The 19,150-nt window shown below is 59.7% G+C and overlaps 1 protein-coding gene across 1 annotated transcript; it reads left to right on the plus strand.

Annotated features, from left to right (window-relative positions):
* The first annotated feature begins 3,837 nt into the window (after positions 1 to 3,837).
* Positions 3,838 to 12,752, plus strand: MEX3A (mex-3 RNA binding family member A). The gene is made up of 2 exons (XM_072358403.1): positions 3,838 to 4,326; positions 10,979 to 12,752. Exons 1-2 carry the CDS (start codon positions 3,852 to 3,854, stop codon positions 12,082 to 12,084), a joined length of 1,581 nt encoding a protein of 526 aa, XP_072214504.1. The 5' UTR covers positions 3,838 to 3,851; the 3' UTR covers positions 12,085 to 12,752.
* The last annotated feature ends 6,398 nt before the right edge of the window (positions 12,753 to 19,150 follow it).

Below are 19,150 nucleotides of genomic sequence, written 5' to 3' on the forward strand. Positions count from 1 at the left end.
TCCGCGGCCGCCCGCTGCGCTCTGCGGTTTCCCGTCCCTCGAAGCGGCTATTTTGGGATTCGGTTGTTTTTTTTTATTCCCTGTTGTTATTGGGGAGATCCCAACGTCCGGCCGGCGCTGACGCGGAGCTGACGGCAGCGCTTCGAACCGGGCGGGAAGGGGGAGGGGGCAGATGGGGGGCGGCCCCACGGAGGGAGCGGCAGCGGCACCGCGTGGCCGCCGGGAGCCGAGCGGGGAGCCGGGCGGGGGCGGCTGCGGTGGGACGGCGGGGTTTGAGGCCCCTCCCGACGCAAGGCGATGCGATGCCGCGGTTCCGTGACCCGTAGGGCCCACCGACGCGGTTCCGTGATCCACGGGGTCCCTTCCAACCGACCGTGCTGTGACTATGATCCATAGGGTCCCTTCCGACCCGACGGTGCCGTGATCCCGCAGTTCTGCGCTCCATACGGTCCCTCCCAACCCAGCCGTGCCACGACCCCAGAGCAGCCCCACTGAGGGGGCATCCCCTTTTCCCCCCTGGGCCATAGAAGCGGCACCCAACGCGCCGCCCGGCGCCGAACCTCCCCTCTGCGCCCCCCCGCCCGCACTCCTCCCAGCGTCGCTCCCCCAGCACGGAGCCCGGCACGGCGCTGCCGTCGCAGATCCAAGTGATGCGGGGCGGCGGGCCGCTGAGCCCACGGCCGGGCGCAGGTGCGGGGCTGACGGCGGCTCCTCTGGCTTCCAGAAACCGGAGCTCCGGGGTTTCGGCCCGGCCCGGCACCAACGGCAGCCGCGGCACAACGCGGACGGCACAGCGCCGGCCGCCCCGCAACCCTCACCGCTCACCCCATCGACCCCTCCTCGTTCTCCGCCCCATCCCTGCGCAGCCCCCACGGCCGAGGCGATCGCGGAGCCTTACGCCAGGTGGCTCCTCTCCGCTCGCCGAGGATCCGGCCCCTCGCCCGGCTCCGAAACGATCCCGACCCCCCTCGCTTTGTTATTAAATCAAATCCATCTGGCCTGCGCCGTGACGCTCGTTATTCGAGATCCCTCTAGAGCCGGGCTGGGATTCGCTGCCGGCCATGGGGGGATTCTCCCCGCCCCTCCTGCCCACCCGGCCCCTCTCTGCCTTTACTCTTTTGTGTTCCTCCACTTCCCGGAGGAGCGGAGCGGACCGCGGGCTCTCCAGACGGCTTTTGTGCAGCGCGGGGTCCCCGTGAGACCACGCCGTCCCCAAGTTTCCAGTGGCTTCAATTCAGACCCACTCCCCGTTCCCATCTTACCAAGGGGTGACCCGGGCTCCGTTCCCCCCCGACCCGCTGCCCCTTCTGCTGACCTCAAGTTGGGGAGAGGCTGAGCTGCTGGAGGGGGGCTCTGCGGGGAAGGTGCTGGGGGTCCCGGTTGAGCAATGCTCGACCAACATTTGTCCAACAGTTGACCAACGGTTGACCAATGGCTGATCAATAGTTGACCTATCAGATGACCAATGGCTGATCAGCAGTTGATGAACAGTTGGCCAACAGTTGCCCGATGGTTGCCCAGCCATTCCCCAGCAGTTGCCCAGTGCTCACTGTGCCAGCCCAGCCGTTCCCCATCCCTGCAGCTCAGATCAGAGCCCAACCCGAGGGGCAGAGCAGGCACGATGCGCTCTCAGACGGCCCCGGTGTCAGCACAGTAACTAACAGCAGCCAGCTCCACCGCTGGGCTGGACACACAGCCATGCGGGGTCACCGTGCTGCCGCTGCTCCCTGGGGGGCTCTCCATGGTTTGGAGCAACATCTGCATCCCAAAGGAGCTCCTGGATGTGCTGAGGTCACACGGTGACACCGCTGGTGCCGTCACCACCCCGGGGATGTCGGTGAGGCCTCGGCTCCCCACAGGCACCACAGCACCTGGGGGAACCCGGGATGGGTCCACTTGGAGCGCCTGAAAAGCAGCATCCATCTTCCCGTTGCTATGGAAACGCTCCTTTTAAAGCCAATGAATAATAATAATTAACACGATCTATTAAATAATAGTAATAAAGGCATCGGTAATGACTTGTAATTGGTAAAGCGCCCTTAATAATTAACGTCGGCTCCGCGATCTGCTCCCGGCTCGGGATCTTCCACCCAAGGAGCGGGGTGAGCACCCCGGGCTTAGCGGGATTCCGGGGGATCAGACACTTATCTGGATAATGAGGATGTCTAGACTGATAAGAAGAAGGGTTCGATTGGCTCAGGGCCTCATCCTGCTTCGCTCCCCACATCCCAGCACACCTGGGAGGATCCTGAGGGGCAAAACTCCTGTTGGAGAGAGGGGTCACCCCGTCCCGGCCCCACACAAACCCTACGGCTCAGAGCATTGTCATGATGCTCCCAGAGCTCCAGCAGCTCAGGGCCAACCGCCCTCCCGTTGGTGCCCCAACCTTCGGGATGGCCCCGCACCGCATCCTCAGCTCTGAACTGCACCCATTTGGGATCTACACCCATCTGCAATGTGCACCCATGCAGGATTTGAATTCATTTTGGACCTGAATCCATTTGGGACCCACATCCATTTGGGGTCTGTGTTCATCTGGGACCTGCACCTACTTGGGACCTGTGCCATTTGGGGGCCTGTACCCATTCAGGACCTGCGCCCATTTGGGGCCTGCACCTGTTCAGGACCTGTTCTGCAGCAGATGGGTCTCCCCTGGTTCTGTCCCACAGTGGGGTGAGATGTGGGGAATGGGGTGTGGGGCTGCAGTGTGTGAGCTGTGGGGGCGGGACATGGGATTTTCTGTGCCCTCAATCACTCATTTCAAGGCAAAGAGCCACCCGGGGGGGGCGTGGCTGTGCCGTGCCCCCCACCTCCCCCCAGTGCAGCCCCACTTTATGTGGGGCACTGCACGGCCTCGGGGTGTGGGGATCCCCCCGTGGCCCAGAGGGACCCCCACAGTCCCCTCCACTTGTGACACAGCATCCCCCCGTGCCGCCCCCCCTTTATGTTCCAGGTTCCCCCCTCCAGCCCCCCACCCGTGTCCCCACCTTCCCACGCTGTTCTCCCACCCGTGTCCCAGGCTCCCCCACATTATCCCCCACTCTTGTCCCGGGGTCCCCACTCCATCCTTCCACCCACGTTCCCCACTCCCCCCTTACTGCACTCACTGACCCTCTTCCCCCACTCCCCGCGCTGTCCCCCCACCCGTGTCCCATTTCCCCACTCGTGTCCCAGCCTCCCCACTCCATCCCCCCATTCACATCCCAGACTCCATCCTCCCACCCGCGTCCCTTTCCCCACTTCGCCCCTCCCCCGCCCCCCCCCCCCCACCCGCTTCGCCCTGCCCCGCACCGCCCCCCGGCGTCCCCCTCCTCTCCCCCCTCCCTCCCCGTCCCGTTCCCACGCGTGTCCGCTCTCAGGGGGCGGTGCGGGGCGGCGAACTACATCCCCCATCATCCCACGGCCGCGCAGCGCGGGGGGGGAGGGGGGAGGTTGGGGGCCGCCTCCCACCTTCAAACAAAAGAGTTTTCCCCCCGCGGCGCCGCGCTCCGTTCCGCGCCCTCCGGGGGCTCCGCGCGGCGCTCCGGGAGCGGGGAGAGGAGGGGGGGGGTCGGGTGCGGGGTGGGGGGGGGGGGGTCGGAACCCGCGGGTGGGGAGGGGGTGTGCGGGGGGGTCGGATTACAGCGGGAGGGGCGGGGTGAGGTGGGCGGAGGGTCCTTTTCTCTCTGTCTGTTCCTTTTTTTTCCCCCCCTTTTTTTTTTCCCTCCCTCCTCCCGAGCTCTTTGTGTCCCCCCCCACTCACACACACACACTCGCACACTCACACCCCCCCCCCCCCCCATCCCCTCCTCTCCCCGCTCGCCCCCCCCCCGGGCCCCCCCCCCCGGCCCCCTCCCAGCTCTTTGTGAGCCATGCCGAGCCTGCTCGTCCCAGGGATAATGGAAAGGAACGGCGGCTTCGGCGATTTAGGCTGTTTCGGTGGGAGCGGCAAAGACAGAGCGCTGCTGGAGGATGACCGGGCGCTGCAGCTCGCCCTGGACCAGCTCTGCCTGCTGGGGCTCGGAGAGCCTTCCTCCTCCTCCTCCTCCTCCGCCGCGGTGCTGGTGGAGGACAGCAACAACAACAACAATAACCCTCCGCCGCCTCCTCCGCCGCAGCAGCCGCCGCCGCCGAACCCACCGCCGCCGCCGCAGCCGCAGCCGCCGCCGCCGCCTCCGCCTCCCCCGGCCCCGAAGGGTCCGTCGGCCGCGGGCGGAGGGGCGGCGGAGCCCAAGTTGTGCGCGCTGTACAAAGAGGCCGAGCTGCGGCTGAAGAGCAGCTCCAACACCACGGAGTGCGTGCCCGTGCCCAGCTCCGAGCACGTGGCCGAGATCGTGGGGCGCCAAGGTGAGCGGCGCGCGTGGGGTCGCGCGTGGGGGGGGGGGGGGGGGCTTCTTTTGTGCCCGGCCCGCGCCGCTCGCGGCGTTGTTCGGAGCGAGGGGGGGAGGGAGTCGCGCGTGGGCGTGTGTGTGTGTGTGGGGGGGCGGTCGCGAGTGGGCGTGGGCGCCTGTGGGTGCGTGCGGGGGTCCCTCCGTCGCGCGGCGCTCGGGACTACCCCGCGCCGCTCCGCCCGTCCGAAGTGCGGCGTGGGTGTGGGGCTGCGGGGGGTCGCGCGTGGGGTGGGAGTGACGGGTGGGTGCGGGGGGTCTCTTTGTCGAACGCTCCGAGCTGCCCCGCGCCGCCGCTCCGCCCGCATTGTTCGGACCCCCGAAGGGGGCACGGCGCCGGGGCGAGGTTCGGGCGGGGACCGCGCGTGGATGGGTCGCGGGTGGGGTGGGGGTCGCGGGTGGGCGCAGGGAGTCGCGGGTGGGTGAGGGGGTCCCTTTGTCGAAGGGGTGCTCGGAACTTCCTCGCGCCGCCACTCCCCCTCGCATTGTTCGGGCCTTCAAAGCGGGCACGGGGGGGGGGGTTCGTGCCTGGGGTGGGGGGCAACGGGTGGGGTGGAAGCTGAGGTGTGGGTGGGGGATCACGGGTGGGCGCGGGGGGCCCTTTATCGGGGGGTGCTGGGAACTTCCCCGCGCCGCCGCCCCCATCGCATTGTTTCCCCGCCGGGGAAAGGGGGTACGGGAGGGGGAGGGAGGGGGGCGCCGCTCCCGGACTTTCATTGTGGGGTCGTGGGGGTTGGGGGGGGGGAGGCTGGTCTGTGGGGGTCTCTGTGGATCAGCATCCATAGGAATGTCAGCGCCGGTCCGTCCTCCAAACCTCCCCACCCCCCGCGCCCCCCGGCCCCGCTTTGTGCCCCATCAACCCACCCCCAGCCGCCCCCCACCCTTAAAGACCCGCAGAGCTCCGCGGTGGGGGCCGCAGGGACGGGGGCTGCCGACCCCCCCCCGGCACCGCGGCGGAGCAGAGGAGAAAAATCCCCTTTGTGTCGGAGCGGCTGGAAGGAGGGGGGTGTGGTTGGGGCTCCGATCGCCCGTCGGATCCGCGCGAGTGGAACTCGGTTCTGCGCAGCGCGTGGGTCCCCGTCCCGCGCGGGTCCCCATCCCCGCGTGGGTGACAGCACCGCTTTGTTCTCATCGCGGCTCCGCGCGGAGCGAGGTGGGATGGAGGAGGGCTTTAAAATTGTAGCTGTGTGTCTGTAGAGAGACGCGCTCACCACACCCACCCTCGGTCACCCCGCGCCCACCCCCACCCCTCCACGCGTGGGGTCCGCAGGGCTGGGACTGGGGGGTTGGGATTCACGGACACACTTCGTGGGGTTCGTGGAGGGGGAAAAATGGAGCCGGGGGGGGCGGGGCGTTGGGGGGCGAGCGGAAAGGTCGGAGCGCGGCGGGCGCAGAGCGACGCTTCTGGGATGGGAGTCGGGGGGCGCGGGGGGGTAAGGAGGGGTTACGGGGGGCGTGGGGTGGGGGAGGCCGCTGTCACCGGGGCGTACACAGAGGGTGGGGGACGGAGACGGCCGAGCATCGCCGCACTCGGAACAATGGGGCAGGGCGCGCTTAGGGCACGGGGGGGGGTCCAGGGGAGTGAGGGTTCGGTTCGGCTCCCACCCTGAGAGCTGGGGCAGCGCTCAGCACCGCGGGGGGGGGCGCCGTGCGGGGGTTCCCTTTGTTTGGGAAAGTTCAGAAGGAGAGGAGGGGCCGTGGGGAGGGGGGAGATGCTGCCTGGGGGTCCCTGCGCGTTGCAACCCCAGATTGGGTCCCACTGCCACCCCACACCGGAGGCCGCGTTTGGGGTCAGCCCAGGGATCCTTCCACCATCTTTTTGTGCGTGGGGCTTTCCCACATCTGGGCAGCGTTAGCAGCCGGGTCAGGCCGTGCCCCAAACCATCCCCTGCTGCTGCAGTGGGGAGATCCCGGCACCCCACAGCCCCCCCTCTGCGATCCGGTGGGGGGGGGATGCAGATTCCTCCCCTCGTTCACACCGTGGGGAAGGGGAGAGAAGCGGCACCCGAGTGGAAGTTGGGGGAAGGCTTTAAGCGGCCGCAGAGCAGAGTTTTCTTGGCGCTCAGGCTGCGCTCCGTTCCTTCCTGGGGGGTGATGTGGTTCCCCCCTCTGGAACTGGGGGAGAGCTCTGGGCCTGGGGTCCCTCCCATGTGCCCCCATGCGCTGCGCTGCCACCAATGGGAGATTCCCTTGGCGGTGCTGGAGGGGTCGCTGGGCGCTCGGCCACGGCTCGGCTCCAGATATTTGGGTCAGCGCGGCTGCAAAGGGTGGTCGGTGGGGAGGTTTGGTTGTGGGGGGGCTCTGTTGGGTCTGGGAGGCACCGCAGGAGCTCAGCTTCAGCTCGGTGCCTTCGGCTTGGGTTGGCCGGGGACTGCGTTGACCGTAGGCCGCGCTGGCTGTTGGCCTTGGAGCACCCTGCCCATAGAGCACAGCGGGCGCTGGGTGCACCGAGCAGACCGAGCTCACCGTGGGCTCTGTTGACCGTGGAGCCTGTTGGCCATAGACCATGTTGACCATGGACTGCCCTGACTGCATGTTGACCGCGGGCGGTGTTAACCATCAGCTGTTGGCCATAGAGCACGCTGACTGCAGGCCACAGCTGACTGCAGGCCGTGCTGACCACAGGCTGGGTCGGCCGCAGACTTTGTTGGCTGAGGGCCACGTTGGCTGCAGAGCACGGTGCTCACAGCGCTCGTGGCAGTGCGTGGTATCAGTGGGTCAGTGCTGAGCTCAGGTGGGGTTTGGGCTTCGTCCAGCCTCAGTGACTCTGTGGCTCCCGGTGGCGCTGGGTGCTGCGGGGTCTGCAGTGGGACAGTGTGGAGCCCTGAGTGGGGGGAGCTCTTTGGTGAGAGGCCCTGGGGGCTGCCCTGCCACCCTGCTGCCAGAACGGGGGGCTGGAGGGAAGGAGGGGGCGGTCGGAGCAGTGCCGTGGGGTGACGTGTGACCTCTTCCCCCTGCTCTGTGAGGTGAGCTGTGGCTGAGGGGAGCTTTACCTCCACCCTGCCCTCCTTCCTCAGACATTGGCTGCAGGTGCTGCGTGGTCCCAGTGGTGATGTGGGCTCTGGAGCCCGCAGGGCGCTCCCTGGTTCCATCCCCTCCATCTCAGTGTTGTCACCGAACCCCCCAGCAGCTGGTGGGGCTGAGCAGTGGCTTTTCCAAAGCGCGGAGCCGAAGCATCCGAGCGCCTGGCAGGTGGTTTGGGAGGTTCTGGGGCAGGAGAGCTGCGAGACCCTCCTGTGCACCCCCAGAGTGCGGCCGTGCGGGCGGTGCTGGGAGGGTGACGGCGGTGTCACGCAGAGAGGGTCCCAAAGCGCAGAGAGGGTCCCAAAGTGGAGGAAGGCGGCTCTGCTCGCACTTTGCTGACGGGCCGTGGGGGTCCGAGCGCAGCTCCCAGCCCCGCGGGGACGGGCGCAGGGCGTTGAGAGGGGCGCGGGGCGTTCAGACGGACGGCAACCCTTGCTCCGCTGCGGCGGCTGTGGGTGTGAGCGGAGCGGCGCTCGGTGTCGGCCCGGCGTTGGGCAGCGATGCCGACGGTCCGTCCGAATTTCCTCCAGGGAGAAGCGCGGAGCCGCGGGAGCGACTTCGCGCCGCTCCAACCGGAGGTGGGAGGAGAAAATGGGGCTGGGAGGGAAACAAAGGGAGCGCTGCAGGGAGACGGCGCGGAGCGGAGCCGCGCTCGGGATGCCGGAACCCAAATGTAGGGCAGTGGGGGAGCGTGCCCCCCGACCCCCCGCCCTCTCCTCCGCCTTTGTCTGGCGCTGTCCGACGTCCCCCCCCCGGCCCCACTCGTGTGCGGCGGTCGCATCACATCATCGCATCGCATGGCATCGCGCGGGGCCGTGGGCACACCCACCCGGTGCGGGGCGATGCGGGGCGGTGCGGTGGGACGCTCACATCCGCCCCCCCCCCCCCCCCCCCCCCGGCACAAACAAGGCGCCGATTGTCTGCAGGGTCGCGTTCTGTTGGGTTCTGCGTTGGTTTTTCTTTGGTTTTTAACCCAACTTTCCTCCAAGTCCCGGCGCCGCAGCGCAGTGGGCGCTCCCTCAGCTCCCTGCCGTGTCAATTCGTTTTGGCTTTCCCTCTCTTCCTTCCCCAAACCCCCCTTTAAGCACAACCCACAGCATCACCAGCTCCACGGACCCCCGAGCCGTGGGGTATCGGTGCTCGGTGGTGGCCTCACCCCACACATCTCCACCGGGGTCTTTGTGTCATCCTCTATGGGAGAAGCGTGCCCACCTGGCAGGGATGTGGGCTGGCTGTTTGTGCTGCGGTCCTTTTCCATTTCAGGAGCTAACAGCCACAAGGGGGGAACCCTGATGTGCCCACGGGCCCTTTTTTAGCACCCAGAGAGGTCAGAGCACCACCGGTGGGGTCCTGTAGGCAGAGTGCTGGGAAGGAGCCCTGGTGTCAATGAGAACCCCGAACCTTTGGTCCGTGTGGGTGGTTTCTGTCCCCGAGAAGGGAGAGCTCCACCATCACAGGGTGGTCTGTGTGATAAGAAGAGCGGTGGGTCTGTGGTGGGGGCTGTTCCTGCTGCTCACTGCTGGGACCCACCCAGATGAGCCCGGACCCCCCAGCAGCACCACCTGCCTGGGATCTGCCCTTCCAGCCCCACTGATGGGAAGAACACAGTGGGGTGGAGCTGAATGGGCACACAATGGAAACGTCTGTAGGAACCACTGTGGGAATGTCTGCACTTCCCACTGCGCCATCCTACTGCTGGTGTTGTGTGTTCCCATTGGCACTGTGTGTTCCCATTGGCATTATGTGTTCCCATTGGTGCTGTGTGTTCCCACTGGCATTATATGTTCCCACTGGGGCTGTGCAGAGCACACGTGGGCATTCAGGATGTGCTCAGAAGCCTTTCCCCACCACCTCGTTGTAAATGAGGTCCTGTGGAATCCCGTTGGCTCAGTGGAGCTCAGAGCACGGCAGGGTTTGGGATGTTTGTGCGAAGCCAAAAGCTGAGGGGACGCATCCCACCCCCACATCGCCCCGTGCCTTTCTCCTCACTCCTCACTCAGGGGCAGAATTTGGCTCCGTGTCCCAGTTTTCCCATCCCCAGTTTCCAGCTGGAAGGGAACCATTGGGACCATCACATGCAGCTCCACCTTGGCGATGTCTCCACCAGATTTATCCACTTCTAGACACGTTTGGTCAATTCGAGATGAGATTTATCATTTCAAGACCAGATTTAGCCATGAGAAAATGTTTTGTTAGGAGAAAGCACACATGGGGGGAAGTGGGGAGGTGGGAGGAGGGGACAGATTTTGTACCGATGGAGAGCCATAAAGGGCCCCCTCCTGCTCTGCTGGGGATGGCGTGGTGCTGGGGGGGGGGGGCTCAGCCCTTGGGGTTTCATGGTCAGGGCTGCGATGTGGAGTGGGTGGATCAGATCAAGGAGGGTGGATCAGATAAGGAAGGTGGATCAGATCAGGGAGGGTGGATCAATCAGCGCATCCCTCTGGAAGTTGGGCTGTGTGCTGCCCACCCTGCAGCGGGGCTGTGCCGGAGCTCCGCGCTGCTCCCCATCCCCGTGGGGTCATTCTCCTGCATGGCGTGGCGTGGGATCCCCGTCTGTCTGCCTGCACAAAGCCGCCTTTCCTGTCTGCAGGGCCGTGCAGACCCTCCCTCCTCCTCATCCTCCTCCTCCTTCTCCTCCTCCTCCTCCCCCCCTGCTCCTCACACCACCGCTGCACCACGCGTCCTTTTGTCTGCCGCTCCATCTTCCCTTCCTCCTCTGGCTGTGCTCTCTCCCTTTTATTCCCTTTCTGAGGTCCCCCATTGCAATGCAGGCATTGTCCCATGGCTCTGGAGACCCCACCCAACCCCGATACTGTGTACCTACAGCCCTTGGAGGAGGGATGCATGTGAACCCTCCGCCCTCAGGGAGAGCACAGGGGGGTCACCCCCAGCGCAGCGACCTCCCCTTCGCCCGGGGGGAAACGGTGTCATTTGGTCCATCATCCTCTACCTGGGGGCTGCAGACCCCAAACTGTTTGTTCCCGTCTTCCCTTTACGCTGTGGATTTGTTCGGTGTTGGTGTCTCCCGCTGTGTCATGCCTGGCGTGTGCTGTTCTCTGCTGGAGTTCCCCCAGTCCCATCAGCACGGCGCTGCAGATGAACGCTGCTCCACAGCAGCTGCTGCAAAACTTTCTTAGAGAAAGCAGCGCAGATGGATTTTGGGGTGTGAGCTCAGCGCCGAGTGACGCGTCGGCTGCGTGCTGTTGGGTCTGGGCTGGGCTTCGGGCTTTGCTTTCTCCACATCACATCCCATGTTTCCAACCCCCTGCAGTGTGAGATCAGCGCCCAGGGATGCTCTGAGTGCAGCAGTGTCACTGCGTTCAGTACTACGGGCTTTGGCACAGCTCAGGGCCGGCCTCTCCATAGTGCAGAGCAGGGACGGGTGCTCAGTGCGTGGAAGCAGCTCCCCGGAGTTAAAAGTTGTGCTGGGAATCTGCAGCGGAGCCGGGATTTGCCCGCATGCGCCACGCATCGCCCACCTGTGACTAAAAGGTGTTTGGCGGCTGTTTGGTGCAGGTTTCCAGCGGCGGGGGGCTGGCGTTGGTGCGTCCTTCCTGACCCTTCTCTCTTTTCCTCCGTCCTCCAAGGCTGCAAGATCAAAGCTCTGCGGGCCAAGACCAACACGTACATCAAGACGCCGGTGCGGGGCGAGGAGCCGGTCTTCATGGTGACGGGGCGGCGTGAGGACGTGGCCATGGCGCGGCGGGAGATCATCTCGGCGGCTGAGCACTTCTCCATGATCCGTGCATCGCGCAACAAGGCCGGCACCACGTTCGGCAGCGCACCCACCTTGCCAGGCCAGGTCACCATCCGGGTGCGTGTCCCCTACCGCGTGGTGGGGTTGGTGGTGGGCCCGAAAGGAGCCACCATCAAAAGGATCCAACAGCAAACCAACACCTACATCATCACGCCCAGTCGGGACCGAGATCCTGTCTTCGAGATCACCGGCGCGCCGGGCAACGTGGAACGTGCGCGGGAGGAGATCGAGACCCACATCGCGGTGAGGACGGGGAAGATCTTGGAGTACAACAATGAAAACGATTTCCTGTCCAGCAGCCCCGACTCCAGCATGGAGAACCGCTACTCGGAGGCCTGGCGGGTGCACACGCCGGCACCGGGCTGCAAGCCGCTCTCCACCTTCCGGCAGAACAGCCTGGGCTGCATCGGGGACTGCTCGGTGGACCCAGTCTATGAGACGCCGCGGCTGAACGACCAAAACGACTTCAATTACGGTTACCTCTTCCCCAACTATGGCGTCAACAAGCAAGATCTGTACTACGGGGTGCCAGAGTCTGGCGCTCCGATGTGGGCCGGGCAGGAGAACACCAACCCGGTCTCGGTGCTCTTCTCGAAGCAGCAGCGCTCCAGCAGCACCGGTGCCATCCACCCCAATTCGCACCGCTCGCCGTCCTCTTCCATCCAGGAGCCCAACCTCTCCGCCCTGCCCCGGCGATCACAGGGGGAGCCGCTCCAGGGCTTCTCCAAACTGGGGAGCACTGCCGCTGCCCGGACGTCTGTCTCCAGCAGCCGTGAGTGCATGGTGTGCTTCGAGAGCGAAGTGACGGCGGCGCTGGTGCCTTGCGGCCACAACCTCTTCTGCATGGAGTGCGCCGTGAGGATCTGCGAGAGGACTGACCCGGAGTGCCCGGTGTGCCACGCTGCAGCCACTCAGGCCATTAGAATATTTTCCTAAAGAGACAGAGCCAGGGTGGGGGGTGGGAGCGTGAGGAGGGGCCATGGGGGGGAGGAGAGGGCCCAGGAGAAAGAAGCGATGGTAATAATAGTAATTAATAATAATAATAATAATGAGACCTGAAGAACAAACGAAGGAAAGGATAAATTAATTTAAAGGAGAAGAAGTAAGGAAAAAAGAAAAAAAAAAAAAAAAAAAAAAAAAAAAAAAAGGAAATTATTTTAGGAGCGATGTATGTTATTTTTTACACAAAAATAAAACACTAAAGAGCAAAGAGGAGCCAACGCCGAATGGAAGCAAAGAGCGGAGCCAAAAATCAGAGGGGGCGGAGGTTGCTCCGCCAGACGGTGCATCTCAAAGGCAAAGCGCATTTCAGCCACTTCCTTGGGGCTGGGATTGGGGCTTGGCAGCGTTGAGGACACGGGGGTCCCACCAACTCCTCCCCTCCATTCATCACCCCGGGGCCGAAGCCCCCACTGTCCTCCCTGTGCCATCCCCGGGGGACTCAGCTCAACTGGGAGCTCCGAAATGGAGAAAGAAGGAAAGAGAGAAAGAAAGAGAGGAAAACGGCTGTCGGGGATTGGAAGAGAAAAAGGAGAAACAAAACGAAACAGGAATAATAATAATAATAATAAAAAGAAAAAAAAAAAAAAAAGAAACCACCGACCTCTGGGATCCTGTTGAACGAGGGCACAACTGCATTACCTCAACGACGTGAACGAAAACACAAAACCACAGCAGCTAAAGACAACGTTCCGTGTTTTCCGTTTTGGGTTGTTTGTTTGTTTTTCTTTTTTTCTTTTTCCTTTTTTTTTTTTAATTTGTCATTTTTCTAAAAAAAAAACAAAACAACAAAAAAAAAAAAAGAAAAAGGGCAAAATAATAATAATAATAATAATAAACTACTAATAAAAACGAGTGAGAGCGATGTCACGCCGGTGATGCCGAAGAAGGGTGGGAAGGAGCTTTGGGGCACCGCTGGGCCGATCCGCATCTTCTGATCCTCTGAGCCACCGCGGAGCGGAGCGCAGCAGTGCAGCTCCTCCTCTTCCTCCTCCTTCTCCTTCTCCTCCACGCAGGGACGGATCTGTCCGGCGGAGCCGGCGTCGCTCACAGGGTATTTCCATACACGGTGCTTTCCTTTCCCTCCCCCCACGCCGGAACCGAAGGGAGACGACGGCGCGGGAAGGCGGCGCGTCCCAACGGTGAAGCAAAAAACAAACCACAAGAGCTGAATGCAAAACCCGGGTTTTACAGAGATATAATTTTGTTGTTGTCGTTTTTAAGCCGGACCAAAAGTTTTGTTACCTGACGCCAAGTTGGGGGGGAAATAAAAAGAAGAAGAAAAAAGAATAAAATACAAAAGTATTTCTTTATGGACCGAAACCTCTTCAGCTGTCCGTTGTGTGGATCTTCCTGAGGTTGGCCGCTTTTATATATTCTATTTTTTTCAAGCGAAACAGAAAAAGAAAAAAAAAGCAAAAAAAAAAAAAAAAAAAAAGCAAAAACAAAGAAGAATTGCCTTGTTGGATTGTTGGACATCCTTTGGTCATTTCAAGACTGCTGGTTCCGTTCGCTCTGATCCTTTCGGGGCAGGATGGGCCTGTGGGTCCGCGCCGGTTTGGTGCCCAGCGATGGACGGTCGGCAGCGTTGGGTTGGTGCGGCTGCTCTCCGGATGCCGAAATGCCGCAGTGGTAAAGATGAGTGTTGGATTGACCCAGCAAACACCCGAACCCTCCCCACCAGCACCCGTGTATGTGTAAATGTGGGCACCACGCTGAGCGAGCGCCTACATGTATGCATATATTGGTGGTATCTCTTGTTTTCTCCCACCCCATTTCCTGCCCCTCACGGATCCCGGACCCCGATTTAGAGTTGAACCAACGAGTTGCACAACTCGGCCGAGATGGTTCTACAGCAAAAAAAAGCAACCCATCGTCACTGAAATTGCCCACGATTCTTTTCTTTCCCTTGGGTTTCAGGAGACTTTTATCCCATCCTAACGGTATTCCTGGGAACATCCCCTCTTCTGCTCAGTTTCACCCCCCGGATGCGGGTGGGAGCCGAGCGGTGAACCTCCACCGTTTGGCATCAGTGGTAAAATTGTGATCGTAGGTGGAGGGAGGGGTGGGTGCTGCTGCCAGGTTCCGCAATGGATGCTGATGTTTTGGAAAAAGAACAAAAAAGAAACGCTGTGTTGCAGGGATGCTGTCAGGTTGGATGTTTGCTCGCCTCCTCCCCAGAGCTTTCAGAACCCTTTGGTTCCCATCATGCTGTACTGTGTGCCCAGAGCAGATTGGGATGTGAACACACACCGGGGTGGGCACGGCCATGGCCACGGCCTTCTGAAACCCGGTTCTTGTTCCACGTCTGGCTTTGGTTTGGTCCCCACAGGGGGGTTTTGGACAGCTGGGGACATTATGGTGCTCTGAGCCCTCTGTGCCACCCCCTGCACTGCATCTGTGCCCCCAGGTTGCGTTGCAGCTCCAATGCAACCATTGGGTTGTTTCGGAGCCCCAGTGGTTGCGTCAGATCTCCATGGTTGCATTGAAGTGTAATGAATGGTTTGTTGGAGCCCTGTGGCTGCATTGGAGCCCCAATGGTTGCATCAGAGCTGTCACAGTTGCATCAGAGCCCCATGGTTGCATTGAACTCTCATGATTCGTTGGAGCCCCAGTGGTTTCATCAGAGCTCCATAGATGTGTTGGAGTCTTGTGGAGCCCCGTGGTTGCACTGGAGCCCAAGTTGTTGCATTGGAGCCCGTAGTTCATGGGAACCGCATGGTTGCCGTGGAACTGCAATGGTTGTGTTGAAGACCAGTGGTTGTGTTGGAGTCCAGTGGTTGTGCAGGAGCCCAAGAGTTCATTGAAGCCAAGTGGTGGCAGGGAAGCCCAGGGGTTGCACTGGAGCTGCACGCTGTGCTCCTGCTGATGGGAACAGAGCGGTTGGGTTGTGGGGCCCCAACCACCGTTCTGAAGGGCATTCGGATGTGTTCAGTTTGGTACCGGAGGGGCTGGAGCAGGAAACGTGATGATGGCTTCAGTGCTTCCCCGGCCGAGCACCCAGAGGCCGCGTTGTTAGTTGAGTGACTATTGTCGTTCTTGGCTGAGTGGAGTCTGTTGTGGTAATGTGAGCAAGTTTTTGGTCAATGTCTTTCTTTGATGCCAGGTTGTGAAGAGGTGGGTGGGAGCGGGGAGGGGGGAAGGAGAGATCTGGGGCGGGGGGGGACCCGTACTAGCACTGACCCTGGGGAATTGGAGGGGGAGGGAGGTGAGAGGCTCCTTGGCTGCTCCTTTCATCTCTTCCCTTCCCCTCGCAAGCAGAAATGATGTAAAAGCCTCCTGCATGCTGGAAAAAAAAAAGGAAAAAAAAAAAAAAAAAAGGTAGACAAAAGGGAAAAAAAAGAAGAAAAAAAAAGTAAAAAAAAAAAAAGACCTTTCTTAAAAAAAAATAAAAAAAAATTAACAATAAAATAAAATACGTAAAGTAATGAATGAGGACCCAAACAAACAGCCACGCTTGCTGGTGGGAACCCGGGGCTCCGTCTGTCCCTGAGGGTTCCTGCTGGAGTCTCCAAGTTGGCCTTGAATAAAACCTGCAGATCCAATAACCTTTATATATATATATATATATATGCATATCTATATACATATACATATATATCGAAAGAAAGCTTGATGTAGCAGTTCTAGTTTGAATCGAATAGAAGTCGTCGGGCCCCCAGTTTTGTGTTGGGTTTCTCCTGTCCCCCCCCCCCCCCCCCCCCCCTCCCTCTTTTCAATGTAGCAGCTGTGCAAGAAAGGAATCCAGGCGCTGTAGTGCACCGCAATACCTCTGGCTGGGGGGGGAGGGGACACCCTGGCTGTGGGGGCTTCGACAACAAAATTTGCCTACTTTTTTTTTTTTTTTTTTTTTTTGTCTCTCTCTTTTTTTTTTTTTTTTTTTTTTTTAATATATGTATATATATATATTAAAAAAAAAAAAAAAAATTAAAAAAAAAAAAAAAAAAGAAGAAGAAAAAAATGCCCGTGACCTTAATGAAGCATCTGCTCTGAGTTGGATCTTCGCGGGGCAGCGGCTCGCTGGGCTCTGTTCACCAGCAATAACGTCCCGACGAGCTCAGCCCTCGTTGGGGGGGGGGGATGTGGGGGGCTCTTCCTGCCCACAGTGATCCAGGCAACGGGAATGGGCGGAGGGGGCTCTGATGGTGATGAAGGGAGCTGGGGGGGTCCTGCACCACCATGTTGTCCCCAGCCATGCGAAGTGTCGAGCGGCGCGCATCGCCACACATAGCAAACAGAGGAACCCAAAGTAGGTTTGTGTGTCAGGAGCAGATCCGGGCGGGACGTCCCAGCTCAGCGGGACGGGAACTCGAGTTTTTTATGCTGATGATGATTTGTTGTTGTTTTTTTTTTTTTCTCTTTTCTTCCTTTCTGAACAAAGAAATCTCCGCGCGCCCAAAGGCTCAGACTGTTATATCCATGGACCGGAACGCTCCGCCGCCGCTTCGGTGTCCGAAAAGGGGTTTATTTTGGTGTTTTTTAAAGAGAGAAAGGAGGGGGGGGGAAAAAAAACCTTAAAAAAAATTAATAATAATAATAAGATGAAGATTTAAAAAAATTAGAACATTTCTTTATAATTTAATATTCTATTTTAATAAAGGCATTTATTACGTGTAAATGTAGCAAGGAACTGGGCTCATAAAAGTACTTTTTATTAGGTAATTTATTATGAGAAAAGAAAAAGAAAAAAAAAAAAAGGATATTTTATTTTATGATAAAGTGATCCTTAAAAGTTTAGAAGGCTTAGAATATATGTGGGGTAAGAAAAATACGTTTGTATGCAGAGTATCGCTTACAAAGTGCTTCTAATATATGTTTCCTTCCCGCTGCGCGTGTCGCGGCGGTGGCGGCGGTGCAGGCAGAGCCCTTCCCAGGAGCCATCGGCACCCCCAGGTGTGTCGGAGGGATCCAAAAGGAACAACTAAAGGTCATTCCGGGCCGCGGGAGCCGAACCGGCGCCTTGGGGAGGAAAACTCGTTTTTCATCGCCCCCCACGGCGACGTCGGCCCGGCAGCCGCTTCTGCTCCTTTACCTTTGGGAGAAGGATAGGATTAAAAACAAACAAAGCAAAACAAGGTGGGGTTTTTGGTTTTGTTTTTTGTTTTTAGTTTGTTTTGAACCAAAAAAAAAAAAAAAGAAAAAAAAAAGAAAATTTTAAAAATTTAAAAAAAAAAAAAAGGAGGAAATAAAAAGTTTTGAGTTGATGGGTATTAAAAAAAAAAAAAAGAAAGATTAAAATAAGAACAATAAGAATAATAATAAACGCTCAGATTTATTTCATATAATCCTAGAGTAAAGAGTGAAATGGAATTAAGGTGAAGATGTTCTCCATATCGTTTGATCCGTCCGGGGCAGCGGGATGTAACCGGGCCCCCCGTGAGGCCGCGCCGCCCCAAAGCTCCGTCCTTCTTTGCTGGGTTGGGGTTTTTTTGGTGCTGTTCTTCGGAGCGCATGGAGGGGCGCGCAGTGAGAGGCTGGTCGCGGCCGTTTCCTCCCCACGAACCCTGAGGTTGTTCATATAGAGGGGGAAAAAAATAGGGGTCATTAATAATGGGATCTAGTCGTACGTATTTTCCTAATGAGATGCATTTTGTGTTGATGGCGGACTTTTGTTGTCGTTGTTTTCGTTGGTTACTTTCAAGGCAGAAGCGGGAGGGTTTGGCTTGTCGCTGAGCAGAAATGAGAAGGTTTGAGGCCGTTCTCTGTTGCCTTATTCCCACCTCCGGCCCTGAGCTCGGAGCGCCGCAGCGGAGCTTTGGGTGCAACATTCTGCATGGGAATGCTGTTGCCATTCCATCCATGTGCTCCTCGCATCTTAGAGGTCATCTCGTCCAACTCACAGGGTTGGATGTGGGCCATGTGTCGGCATCACACCCCAAGCTTGGGGCTGAGTTAAGGCAAGTTCATTCCCTTCGCTTTTTGCTTTGGGATTTGTGGCACTGGTGGGGTCGCCGCTGTGGGGAAGGACCTCCAAACCCCCTCAGTGTGTCTTTGGGGTCGTGTTCCGCCGCACCGTGCTCTGTGTTCTGCCTCACCCATGCCTGCTGTCATCCCGTGGTTCGGGGGTCACACCAGCCCGGTGTTCGTCTCTTGCCCTGATCCGTTGTGTCACGGCGCGGCGGCCACTGTCCCCCATTTCAGGAGGTTCTCTCCCCCTTTTCCACCCCCCTTTCCTCCCCCAGAGGTCCCAAAGCTTTCCCCAGACGCTGCCATCATCGGGGCTGGCCGCTCCTCGCACTCAGCAAAGCCATGCAGTAGGGTTAGGGCAGGAGGTGAAGGCACTTCTCCTTCGGTTTCTGCAGATAGCACTGTGAATCGGACACCCCTCGCTGCGCCCGCCCCGCCAGGCCCCCCCCCGGGGCAGCGAGCGGCCTGTTTCCTCTTTTTGTTTTACCTCATTTTGGGTTTTTTTGGTTGTTTTATTTTTTTTTTTTTTTGGGGGGGGGGTTGATACTTGAAGAAAAGTCAGTGCTTGACATTGGGCAGCGGCGCGCCAGGCCGGAGGGCGGATGCACTTTAAGGGTATTTGGGTACAGATTGGGGGGGGGGGAGGTCGCATCCTTCAGCAGCCGCAGTGCACAGTGAGGGTCACCCCCGGGAGAGTGACACTGATGGGAAACCTGCAGTCATCCTGCTGGGCGGGGGGGAAGAAAGGAAAAAGCTCCAGTGGGGGCACCGGGCCTTTGGGCGGCCAACGGCAGAATGCAGCCTGCTCTGTGGCAGTGCTTCTGGGCCACCGTCCTGTGTCACCTCCCGTGCTGCCCTCCTTCCATGTCGCATCACTCCTTTTCCCTCCTTCCGTACAAATTCTGCTCAAGGATCATTAAAAAAGGGGGAAAATGAACCCAACCACCCAACCACGGAAGGGTCAGAGCCCACCCCGTGGCGCTGTGCATCCGCTCTCCGGCAGCTCCGTGCGCCCTCCTGCCCCATGGTGCTGCCCCTCTGCTTACAACCCATTCCTTGTACCTTAGGTTGCGTTTTCCTTATTTTATTTTATTTG

The sequence above is a fragment of the Excalfactoria chinensis genome, chromosome 31 (genome assembly GCF_039878825.1).
Source record: "Excalfactoria chinensis isolate bCotChi1 chromosome 31, bCotChi1.hap2, whole genome shotgun sequence".
NCBI lineage: Eukaryota > Metazoa > Chordata > Aves > Galliformes > Phasianidae > Excalfactoria > Excalfactoria chinensis.